At 60.5% G+C, this 12,168-nt stretch overlaps 1 protein-coding gene across 6 annotated transcripts in view; it reads left to right on the top strand.

Moving 5' to 3' along the window:
• Positions 1 to 11,963, top strand: part of CCNY (cyclin Y) — a 138,672-nt gene extending 126,709 nt beyond the window's left edge. For all 6 annotated transcript variants that reach the window (XM_008274717.4, XM_051833483.2, XM_017350698.2 and 3 more), the window contains 6 exons: positions 616 to 651; positions 3,066 to 3,123; positions 3,230 to 3,349; positions 4,444 to 4,610; positions 8,683 to 8,845; positions 11,239 to 11,963. In XM_008274717.4, the coding sequence (XP_008272939.1) occupies positions 616 to 651; positions 3,066 to 3,123; positions 3,230 to 3,349; positions 4,444 to 4,610; positions 8,683 to 8,845; positions 11,239 to 11,355 (661 nt within the window). In that variant the 3' untranslated portion in view covers positions 11,356 to 11,963. The remainder of the gene's footprint in view (positions 1 to 615; positions 652 to 3,065; positions 3,124 to 3,229; positions 3,350 to 4,443; positions 4,611 to 8,682; positions 8,846 to 11,238) is intronic.
• Positions 11,964 to 12,168: the final 205 nt, after the last annotated feature.

Raw genomic sequence — 12,168 nt, 5'->3', positions numbered from 1 at the left:
GGCAGAAGGATTATATTCCTTTATGCGTAAGAATTTTCCAGAATGCCTACAATAATTACAATGTATTCACCGTTAGGAAAGCCTTATTAAAAAAAAAAAAAAAACACCAGGGAAGAGGCTGTAATCACTGATTAAATGGAGATCTGGAATGTAGGGTGAGCACGTGAAAGCGGTCCCACAGGTGGACGTCACGGTGCCGTCGAGCAGAGAGTGGGTAAGCTTTGTGGACCCCAGGAGACTTGCTCAGGCCCAGGCAGAGCGGAGTGCGGTGGGTGCTACTCAGGCTTGCGGTGGCTACAGGGCAGCGCTGATCGAAACTGGCGGGGGGAGGGGCAGGCTCCAAACACTGTCTAGGTCCCACCACCTGGGTTTTACACAGCACCTGCGTCGCGCAAGTGAGGGCCGTGCGGAACTTGGGACAGAGTGCTTTGTTCCTAAAGGCACTAGGAGCGTGGCAGGGTTCCTGGGGCGCGCCCCGGGCGCTGTGGTTTGAAGAGTAAGTTTCCCCGATCGCCTGAATGACATGACACTGTTTGGCTTTTGCCTGGATTTAAGTGTTTGTGTTCGGAATACGTGAAATCCTGAAACACTGAAATCCTGCCTCTTATTTTACAGTGTAGCTCTTGCAATATATTACCACATCAAAAACAGGTACGTAGATGCCTCATTTGCCTTCCATGTGCTTTTCCCGTGTGTTTTCCCCGTGCTGTCCCGCTCGCCTCCGCTGTTGAGTTTGTCCTCTACTCACATTGTCTGGGATTCCCAGGTGTGTGTGTGTGTGTGTGTGTGTGTGTGTGGTGGAAGCCAGCTGAGTCGAGCCGGGCTTCTCCGTGACAATGACTCTTCCTCTTCTCTCTTTTCTGTCTGGTTGGTTGAAGCCTTCTGTGTTCTATAAGATATCCACTTAAAAATTTGTTACGTACAGCGGGCTTAAGAAATGTTCATAGCTTGAAGTGGGTTGAAATTTGGTGTCAGTGTAGACTGTTGATATGAAGTGTATCTGGCAGTGGTTCAGTTAATTTAAAAGGTCAGTTAACTCAGGGAATAGCAAACTTAAATGCTTATTTCAACATAAAACATGTATGTAAATGCATTCATTAAGACTTCTGCTTCAGGCGCGGGGCATTGATTGGAGTGCCTGAGATATCTTTCAGAAGCCACGTTTCTGAGTTGTCCTCTTTAAACGTCTTTAAGACGTTTGCAGCACTGGGCCACCCTGACCACACCTGATGGACGAGATTGGTCTCTAGTGACTTCCTTTTCTCGCGTGTCTCCAGGGCATCGTCCTCACTCCTAAGCACAGAGCCACCTCTCTTGCAGCCCTGTTGTGTTGACTGATGGGATATTCAGGGTTGTCGTATGAGCGTGATAAACACAAGTGGTGGGAACCAGAGTGGGGCGGGCAGAGCTGCCCCTTGGTGGGTGTGGGTCTGGACCCCTCGGAGCCCACACGGCACCACCAGTGTGCCTGCAGGGGCAGCGTGGACGTCTGTGAAGTGAGAGCAGGGGCCGCGGGGGAAGGTGGTCTGCGCCGTGGTCTGTTTCTGCACTGTGATCGTGATTCTTGGATTGAAGAAGTTAGAACGGCATAGCCTCGCGACCCCAGACCTTGGCCTAGAATGAGCCAGCCGTGAAAGTACAGCTTGTCCTTTGCTCTTTCTGGAACACCAGCGCCAGCTTTCTAAACGTTTAAGGCTTCAGGGACCGTGCAGTTCCATGAGTGGAACCCAGCCCGGCCCTCAGACTGGCCGTGCACCAGCGCCTGCAGGACACGTGTGCGTCTGGAGATGGGCCTGGACCTGGAGGCTGGTGCAGGCACAGCTGATGGCCACAGGAGCCGGCTCCATCACGCGCTTCCTGTGCAGCGGCCAGGTCCACACGTGCCTTTGCTTAGAGTTTGGAAAGCGGCTCCGTGAGGTCATCCCAGCATGGAGACACAGCGAGCCTCAGTAGCGTGCCCAGGCTTGTGCAGCTAGCTAGCTGGGGGACTGGGACCGCACCCGGCCCTTTGATCGCGGCCGTCCTGGACGAGTGGTGATGAGCTGGGCCAACAGTGAGTGAGCAGAGTGGAGAAGTCCAGGGGGAAGAGTGACCATTGGTGAGCCACATGGTCAGTGGACAGACTGCCAGTCTCCAGAGAGGAGGAGGAGGAGGGGCAGAGTGGTGTGCACTCTGTTAGCCTGAGCAGGTGGGGCCACGCGGCTGGTACCCACGGCTGTAGCGGGAGGAAGGAAAACAGCCCAGTTCTCAGAGGAGTCTGGGTTTTTCCAGACTTGTCAGGGTCTGAACCCTTGTTTCTATTTCAAACTTGCACTCTCCGCCTTAAGGTATTTCTGTAGAGTGCTGCCTGGCTTCTCAGGGCCCACCTGCCCACCCCTGCACGGCGAGCTCAGCTGTGCGTGCCCAGAGCTTTCCAGTCAGTTCCTGCCGTGCAGGTGTTGGGACGAAACATGAGCTGCCTTGTTAATGCTTTCTGTGGTGAATCTACAAAGCAGAAACGGTAGCACCGTCTGTGACCCAGGGACAGCCTGCAGCCTCTGGCGTCCCTAAGCCTCGGGCCGTAGCATTGACTGTGGACATGACCCAAAGAGGGCTTCAAAACTCAGATCACACAGTCCGGCGATGGCAGAGCCGCGCGTGGCGAGAGCCGGGTGGAGGTGGAGGCCCCCGCAGTCAGCGGCTCTGTGCACGTGTGTTCTGGGGCCAGCCGGCTGCTGTGTAGGTGCAGAGATGATGGAGTGAAGCCCTTCCCTCTTGTGTTTTGGCATAAAGCGGGCAGACTGTGGTTCAGGGTGGTGATGGTGGCACAGGTCCGTCAGCTGTAGGACGGTGCAAGAAATTCTGTCACCTGCTGAGAAGGGGTTCATTTGCATACTGAAGTCCGAAATCTGGATTGTGACTTAACCCAGCTAACCGTGGCTCGACCTTCGCTTCGCCGGCTGCTCACACGGCCTGTCGCGCCGGCGTGTCCCCGCGCAGTCGGTGTCCGTGTGCTTTGGTTTCTGTTTGACTCACGGTGCCGCGTGTTCCTGCAGAAAGTAAACTGTCCTTGTCTTCCTCTCCAGGGACTCAGATGGGAGGATGCTCCTGGATATTTTTGATGAAAACCTTCACCCTCTCTCGGTAACCCCCCCCCCCCCCCCCCCCGTGCACGTGAGGCTCTCGGTGGTTTGTCCCTTTGCCGCTGTTGAGTGACCGGTCCCCTGGGACCCCTTCCTCCCCACCCCAGAAATCCGAAGTGCCGCCCGACTATGACCGACACAACCCGGAGCAGAAGCAGATCTACCGGTTCGTGCGGACGCTGTTCAGTGCTGCCCAGCTGACGGCGGAGTGTGCCATCGTCACCCTGGTGAGTGCCTGTCTGTGCGCTGGTGCTGGCCTGGCCCGTGCCCCGGGGACGCGGGCAGTTTCCTTGGGGTCACCCTGGTGAGTGCCTGTCTGTGCGCTGGTGCTGGCCTGCCCCGTGCCCCGGGGACGCGGGCAGAGTTTCCTTGGGGTCACCCTGGTGAGTGCCTGCCTGTCTGCGCTGGTGCTGGCCTGCCCCGTGCCCCGGGGACGCGGGCAGTTTCCTTGGGGTCACCCTGGTGAGTGCCTGCCTGTCTGCGCTGGTGGTGGCCTGCCCTGTGCCCCGGGGACGCGGGCAGTTTCCTTGGGGTCACCCTGGTGAGTGCCTCTCTGTGCGCTGGTGCTGGCCTGCCCCGTGCCCCGGGGACGCGGGCAGAGTTTCCTTGGGGTCACCCTGGTGAGTGCCTCTCTATGCGCTGGTGCTGGCCTGCCCCGTGCCCCGGGGACGCGGGCAGAGTTTCCTTGGGGTCACCCTGGTGAGTGCCTCTCTGTGCGCTGGTGCTGGCCTGCCCCGTGCCCTGGGGACGCGGGCATTTTCCTTGGGGTCACCCTGGTGAGCGCCTCTCTGTGCGCTGGTGCTGGCCTGTCCTGTGCCCCGGGCACGCGGGCAGAGTTTCCTCTGGGGGTGCAGTGTGTGGATTATCCCCAAAGAGGATGTCATGCCCGTCCAGATTTTTTAAAATATTTTATGTATATATTTGAGAGGAAGAGCCACAGACAGAGAGAGGGAGAGACAGAGAGTCTTCCCTCTGCTGCTTCATTCCCCAAGTGGCTGGAGCTTGGCTGATCTGAAGCCAGGAGCCAGGAGCTGCTTGCAGTTCTCCCACACGGGTGCAGGGGCCCAAGCACATGGGCCATCCTCCACGTCCCCCGGGCCACCAGCTGAAGAGGAGCAGCCAGGACGTGAACCGGCGCCCATGTGGGATGCTGGCACGCGGGCAGAGGCTCAGCCCATGACAGCACAGCGCTGGCTGCTCCCAGAGTCGTTTGTAAATCACACTGAAAGCTGTGAGAGGCGGGGCTGAGGGAGAGCCCGGCGCTGGCGCGTGGGAGGAAGCAGCGGGGTGCGTCAGCGGCAGCCTTGCCCCACCTCCCCAGGTGTACCTCGAGCGACTCCTGACGTACGCGGAGATCGATATCTGCCCGGCCAACTGGAAGCGGATAGTCCTGGGGGCCATCCTGCTGGCCTCCAAGGTGTGGGACGACCAGGCCGTGTGGAACGTGGACTACTGCCAAATCCTGAAGGACATCACCGTGGAGGACATGTGAGTGTGGCCGTGGAGGACGCGTGAGTGTGGCCTGGGCGCCCGTGGGCACAGGGTGGCCGTGGAGAGCGCGTGAGTGTGGCCGGGTGCCCATGGGCACAAGGTGGCCGTGCAGGACGTGTGAGTGTGGCCGGGCACCCGTGGGCACAGGGTGGCCGTGGAGGACGTGTGAGTGTGGCCGGGGTGCCCGTGGGCACAGGGTGGCCGTGGAGGACGCGTGAGTGTGGCCGGGGTGCCTGTGTGCACAGGGTGGCTGTGGAGGGCATGTGAGTGTGACTGGGCACCCGTGGGCACAGGGTGGCCGTGGAGAGTGCGTGAGTGTGGCCGGGCACCTGTGGGCACAGGGTGGCCGTGGAGGACGCGTGAGTGTGGCCGGGGTGCCCGTGGGCACAGGGTGGCCGTGGAGAGTGCGTGAGTGTGGCCGGGCGCCTGTGGGCACAGGGTGGCCATGGAGGACGCGTGAGTGTGGCTGGGCGCCCGTGGGCACAGGGTGGCCGTGGGGGACGTGTGAGTGTGGCCGGGGCGTCCGTGGGCACAGGGTGGCCGTGGGACGCGTGAGTGTGGCCTGGGCGTCCGTGGGCACAGGGTGGCCGTGCAGGACATGTGAGTGTGGTCAGGGCACCCCTGGGCACAGGGTGGCCGTGGGGGACGCATGAGTGTGGCCTGGGCGTCCGTGGGCACAGGGTGGCCGTGGGGGACGCGTGAGTGTGGCCTGGGCGTCCGTGGGCACAGGGTGGCAGTGGGGGACGCGTGCGTGTGGCCGGGGCACCCGTGGGCACAGGGTGGCCGTCTGCGGTGGACAGCAGGCTCAGCCTGTGGAGGAGATGCACTTGGGTGTTGGGCGTGAGAGGCTGCTGTGCGGATGGCTGATGAGCAGCAGCGAGCTATTGGGCAGGGTGTGCGAGGTGGGGGCGCCCGCCGTGACTGAGAACGCCTGCTGAGGCCGGCCCGGGACCCTCTCGTCTCACTCGCCGTGGCTGGCTTAGGAAGACGGAGGCTCAGCTGCCTAGGGGTCGGGAAGGAGAGAGAGGAGAGGCGTGTGGCGGGATGGGGGCAGGGCTCTCTGCTTTGTGCCCTTTGTGCTTAGTCCACCCAGTTCTGTTAGCCAGAATGCCTACAGAACCCAACTGTCATGTAAATTCAGGATCAGCGCGAAACCCTTTAGGTTTGCTTACTGTGTCCAGGAAACGCTTAGGAAGCCTCCGTCCAGCTGCCCGTGGTGCAGGCCGTGCTGACCTGAGTTTGCTCTCAGCAGCCCCGTGACAGCCACGCTCGTCACCTGCACAGCAGACGTGGCTGCTGAGCCCTGGACAGGGGCAGGAGATCCAGAGGGGGGTGTCCACCCCCGAGGCGCCCGTGGGAAAGCAGCGGCCGCGGAGGGTGTCCGTCCCCCGACTGTCCAGGAGGATGCTTTAACCGAAGCAGTCATTTTTCAATTCGCCACTCTCTCCTTTAACATAGGTGAGAGGGTGAAAATAACACAGAGTGCACAGTGCCGGCCGCTGGGGCTTTAAATGACCAAGCTGGGAAGAACCAGTGCTGCGAGTATTTCTTACTTATTTCTTATTTCTCTGGGCCTCAAAGGAACAGTGTGTGTGTGTGTCTGTGTGTGCGCACGCGTGTGTGTGGTCTTTGACCATTACACACAAGGAAGTACTGTTACTGCTAAAATTCCCCTTCGACAGATGAAAATGCCAGATCAGTTGGCTGGCAATTAACAGAGCCAGGATTTTTTCCTGTTCTAAGCAACTGAAGTTAAATTGCTTCATTTATCTCATCTAACAAAAAAGAACTATTAAAACAACAACAAATAACACATCCTTGTCCACACAGAGAAGTCAGAAAACGTGGCCCCAGTTCATTCGGCAGAAATGAAACTTAACGTCCGGTACCGTCTGGCTAGTGGTGTTTTTAATACGTACTGTCTGGGGGGACAGTCAGCGCCTTCAGCGTTTAAACATCACAGTGCAGCTGCATTTTTGTGTTTGTACGTGATTTACTGCATGATGCTGCTTGATTGAGTGTTCTGAAAGGCACAGCACGGAGTTGAGTGTAATGTTGAGCTCATGTGACAGGCACTTCTGGAATGTGTTCTTGTTACCGTGAATACATTTCTTATAATTGCCCAAATGCGGGGAGCAAGCAGCTCCTTGGAGCCCCGTTAGTTTTCAGATAATTTATCCCTGCCAGATGTCCCTGGAAGATGCATTGTTGCAATCGGGAATAATCCTGATTTTCTAAATCTTCCCTTGGTTTGAAAATGGATCAGTTGGAAAATCCTGATTTTCCCCAAACCTCAGCAGAAGCATCGGGAGCCAGGAAGCCTGAAGCAAGGCGGAGAGATGGCCACCGTGTGCGGGTGTCCACGGTGCAGAGCGGGTGTGCCTGCCATGTGGGCAGGACTCCTGGTGCGGGCTGCGCTTGCTCCGTGCCCAGGCCGGCCCCGTCCTCGGCTGTCCCCGCCCCTCCACGCACGGCTCCTTCGGTGCTGACGCGTTGTTGTACTGGAGTCTTAGCTCAGAGGCCCACGATGTCACAGGACAGTCTCTCTCTCTCTCTCTCTCACTTAAATGGAGCGTAAGTCACTTACAGAAATAATGAAACAAATAAAAGGGAAATAAAAAGTGATTTAAAAGTGATTTAAACTTCTTTTTTAGAGATTTATTTATTTATTTGAAAGGCAGAGACGCATAGAAGCAGGGAAAGAGAGAGAGAGAGAGAGATCCTTCATCTGCTGGTTCACTTCCCAAATGGCTGAGGCCAGGCCAAAACCAGGGGCCAGGAGCTTCTTCCAGGTCTCCCATGTGGGTGCAGTGGCCCAAGGGCTTGGGCCATTCTCAGGCGCACAATCGGAGAGTTGGGTTGGAAGCTGAACAGCTGAGACTTAGAGCAGCACCCGCGTGGGTGCCACACTAGGCAGAGGCTTAGCCCTCTACTCCCCAGCGCTGGCCCCTCTTTAACTTAGAGGTAGGAAGCGTGGTGCACACACGTGGAGCCGCTGGCTGCCTCCACGAGGCTGCCTAAGCCACCGCGACCCCAGGGACTTCCCCGAGGCCTCCATGAGCGGTGCCCCAGGTTTCCTGGTCGGCCGCCGGGTCACCAGTGTCACCGGCCTTGCCACCCGACCACCGCGGTGCCTGGGGCCTCGTCACAGCAGCTGGAGCTGGGCAAAGCCTCGGTCCCTCGTGGCTGGAAAGGCCAGGCTGCGTGTGGCAGGGGCGGGGCCGAGCTTGGAGCGTGGCGAGGGCAGCGGCCGGGTCGGCATCCCGGCGTCCTGTCGGTTCATCTTCACTTCCAGGAGGTGGGGACTCCTGCAGTGGCCCCCGCCCTCCCGCGCTGCCTCAGGGACCCTGTATCAGGTACCGTGGAGGGCGAGGTGCCGCAGCTCCTGCCGCGAGGACCCCGCGAGGGGGACGATGGCGCCCTGTGGTCAGGCAGAGCCCGAGGACACAGCGTCCCGTGGGTGGCTTCACGGAGTAACCCGATTGGAAGGACAGCTTCCCTGAAGTCCCGCAGGTTTACGATTTGTCCCACTGCCTGTCAGTCATTGTCACTGCCACCGAACTTGGAGGCTGGGCGGGACTTAGCTTCCCTGCTGACCTGGCCTTCGGTTCTGCGGTTCTCCAGGTGTGGGCTGGAGACCAGCAGCCCCAGTAGCACCAGCCCCCGGGAGCTTACTGGAGATGCAGATTCTCAGGCCACTCACCCCCGGGCCTGCTGAGAGCTGGGGTGGCCCCGGGTGGCCGGTGCCTGCCGCGTCCTGCAGGGTCAGGGAGTTCCCTTTGAAAGGTGCTGGGGCTGGGTTGAGCTCAGACACCATGAGGGTCCCAGCCCTGCCCCTGCGCGCTGTGGGCCTGCTGGTATAGCGCTTCTTGTGAGGGTCCCAGCCAGTCAGACCTCTTCGTTTTGGACACTGGCTCTGCCTCTCTAGCCCCCCGGGGGCTGCACAGTGCTCTGGTCTGCAGCCAGCGCTGTGTCCGGTCCCCGTCTGTCCGGAGGCCGTGGTGCTGTGGGCCCGGAGGCCACAGCTCGCCTGGGCGTGGCCGCTGAGCCGGGCTCGCTCTCTCTGCAGGAACGAGCTGGAGCGACAGTTCCTGGAGCTACTGCAGTTCAACATCAACGTTCCCTCCAGCGTCTACGCCAAGTATTACTTCGACCTGCGCTCCCTGGCCGAGGCCAACAACCTGAGCTTCCCCTTGGAGCCGCTGAGCCGGGAGAGGGCTCACAAGCTGGAGGTGAGGGCGCGGTCGGGCGAGATGTCACCGTGACAGCTCCCTCTGTGGGGTGGGTGCGCCCAGGTGGCAGCTGCTGGGTTAATTTCGGTATAGTCTGCCGCAGCATCTTCCTGGTGCCAGGTTTTACTGAATACGCGTTCTGTTTTGAAGTCACAGGTTTCCAAAGGCCCCATTCTCTAGCTAGGTTTATTATTATTATTATTACCAGTTGGAGCAGGGCCAGCTCCCGTGTCTGGTCCGGCTTGGTGCCTGCGCTGTCCCCTGTCTGACTTGGGGTCCGGCTCGGCGCCTGCGCTGTCCCCTGTCTGACTTGGGGTCCGGCTCGGCGCCTGCGCTGTCCCCTGTCTGACTTGGGGTCCGGCTCGGCGCCTGCGCTGTCCCCCGTCTGACTTGGGGTCCGGCTCGGCGCCTGCGCTGTCCGCCGTCTGACTCGGGGTCTGGCTCGGCGCCTGCGCTGTCCGCGGTCTGACTCGCGTGCAGAGCCCCGCCCTGTCTCCTCCAAGTTCTTCCCTTAAGGAAAGGAGGCGGGGCTGCGGGAAGGGTCACTGGCGAGACCCCCTCTCCCGGAAGAGTGCTGAGGCCGGGTCTCGTCCCCCAGCACCATCTGCTCTCACCCACTGCACGGGGGACAGCAGTCACGCCCCACACTGGGAGAGGCCCAGGGTCTCGTGCTGCCCGCCATGTGTCCATCCCATGCACAGGACCGGACGGGCAGGTGGTGTCCAGCAGCGCTAACAGGCGGGAACAAAGCCAAGTCTGTAAGGTAGCGGAGGGGACTTGGTGCGGGTTGCAGAATGAAGAAAGCACAAGGGTCGAGTGGAATTTTACAGAGCGTGAGTGACGCGTCAGTCCCAGAAGGGAAGTGGGGAAACCAGGGGGAAGAGGGCGTGCAGAGCCCTGGGCCCAGGTCCACTGCATGAGCTCGTGCCACTCGGCCGTCGCTCTGTAACCTTGCACCAGCCGTTGGAACAGCAGTGTCCACTCCCCAGAGCATTCTCTCTTTTTAAGTGTATTTATTTGAAAGAGTTACACGGAGGGGGAGAGAGAGCGAGCGCGCGCTTCCATCTGGGGAGTGAGCCAGCTCTCCCACGTGGGGGCAGGCACCCACGCGCTTGGCCATCCTCCGCTGCTTTCCCAGGTGCATTAGCAGGGAGCTGGGTCAGAAGTGGAGCAGCCGGACTCGAGCTGGCGCCCATGTGGGATGCCGGCACTGCAGGCAGCTGCTTCACGGCTGTGGCAACGCTGGCCCCGTCTGCTGTTTTCCATGTGTTCAGGAGGAAGAGTGGGAAGTCCCCTCTCTGAAGAGTCTTGCCCCAGGCAAGGGTGAAGCAGGATTGTGGTTTCCCAGTGAGCCTGCCCTCAGCCTGGGCAGCCATGGACCCCGGTTGCTCCTGCAGGGCTGAGGGCAGAGCGCCCGGCAGTCCCAGAGCCGGGCGGGAAAGCCGGCCGGCCAACCCAGCGCGCCGCAGGCTGAGGCTGCTGGAGCCCGTGCTGTGTTCACTCCCGTAGGTCCTCCTTGGTGGGCTCCCCGGGCAAGGCTGCTCCCTGTCTTCTGAGGCCCACGCGCTCCCCCGCGTGCGGGAGCCCCTTTGCCATCACGCTTCCTGGGGATTCTCCAGATCAGCCCCCGGGTAGCACGCCCGCGGGGCCGAATCGAACGGTAGAGGATGCTGTAGCTGTTCAGGTGGGAGGCAGGTCCGCGTGCTGGCCGCTGGGAAACTCCTTGGGGCGTGTCAGTGTGGCTGTGGCCACGTGATGAGGGCTGCCGTCACCACGCGGAAGCGTCTCCGATCAGACGCTCACGGTTTGTAAAGAAACCAAGGAAGGTCGTTTCCCTGGAGAAAGGCAGCTCCGAGGCCTTTAGAACTCCCGTCTTCCCATTGAGAGGGGCAACTGCAGCCCCGTCATCGTGCCCCTGAGTCCTCGGCGTCTCGGGGCTCGCCTGCTGCCCTGTCTGGTTCTCGCTGGTGCAGAGTTCTCCTGGGTTCCCCCGTGCGCTCCCACACTCGTCCTCCGTGCTGGAGGTGTTGTTCTGAAACACGGACAGCCTGGGCAGCTGGCATGGGGATGGCAGGGACAGCCGCCTCCGCCCGGCCTGGTAGCACCGCTGTCTCCGTGCCCCTGCCCACTGGGGCGCAGCCTGGCCCACCGCCCAGCACTGTCTGCCCTGGGGCTGGGATTTCCTGCTGCTGAGAGCCCGCTGCTCCTCCACCAAGCGCAGCCCTGGATGCCGGTGCTGGCACCTGTCCTAGGTCCTGAGGGGCAGACCCCGGGTCCCCTGAGTGCATACAGTAAGCCCTACCTGCCGTGCACCTTCCACGGCACTGCCGGGGACAGGCACCGTCCTGGAGGCGGGGCAGCCGGCCCAGCTGAACCATCCCTCTCACCCGCAGGCCATCTCCCGCCTCTGCGAGGACAAGTACAAGGACCTGAGGAGAAGCACGCGGAAGCGGTCGGCGAGCGCGGACAACCTGACCCTGCCCAGGTGGTCCCCGGCCATCATCTCCTAACGGCGGCCGCCGGGGCCGGCGTCCATCCGCAGTCTCCTCCCGCCTGAGAAAAGACAAACTTGGGGTGGTTTTGGTTTCCTTTCCTTTTTTTCCCCCCCTATCCTTTTCTTTTTTTTTTAACTCATAGCTCCGTCAGGCCGCCTTCGCCCTGCGGGGAGGCGGGACCCGTGCGGTGGGCACCCCCCACCCCGTGTCACACCTTGCCCCATCGGCATCGGCGTTGGCGTCGGCGTGGGCAGTGCCTCCCGTGCCGCGGGAACAGACTCTGACCCCGGAGGAGGAACCGAGGGAGAAGGGAGCGTGTCGGAGAGGCAGGGAAGGCGGCCAGGGCGAGGCCGTGTCGTAGGGGCCTGGCCGGCCGGTAGTTGAGTCCAGTGGAAGACGCAGCAGTAGATAACAAAGATGGATGTGCATTGAACACAGGTGTGTGCCGTGGTCACGCGTGTGGACCCGTGTGTTCTGTGGGACTCCTCGCCTTCCCGCCCGCCGCTGTCGTGGGCACGGTCTTCACTGGGGTTCGGTTTTTGGTCCCACAGAGCAGAGAATATAGTTTGTACCCACCATGGCACAGACATCCAAATAAATAGTACTGGTTGTTGCTCTCTGCACCGTTTTTGCAAGCTGTCTTCTGAGTTTCGTTCTCCCACGTGGATGTGCTCGTCCCGTCTCTGTACCCCGTGCCTGTGTACGGTTTTTCGTCAGCAGTGGCAGCATTAACTTGACCGAAGTGATGAACCGGAGCTTTCCCTCTCTCCGTGTTCCTCACCCCAAGAACATTCTAGATCGTATGGGTGCTTGTGCCTTCCAGTTTTC

This window comes from Oryctolagus cuniculus, chromosome 13 (genome assembly GCF_964237555.1).
Source record: "Oryctolagus cuniculus chromosome 13, mOryCun1.1, whole genome shotgun sequence".
Taxonomy (NCBI): Eukaryota; Metazoa; Chordata; class Mammalia; order Lagomorpha; family Leporidae; genus Oryctolagus; species Oryctolagus cuniculus.
This window is presented reverse-complemented; position numbering and strand designations above follow the sequence as displayed.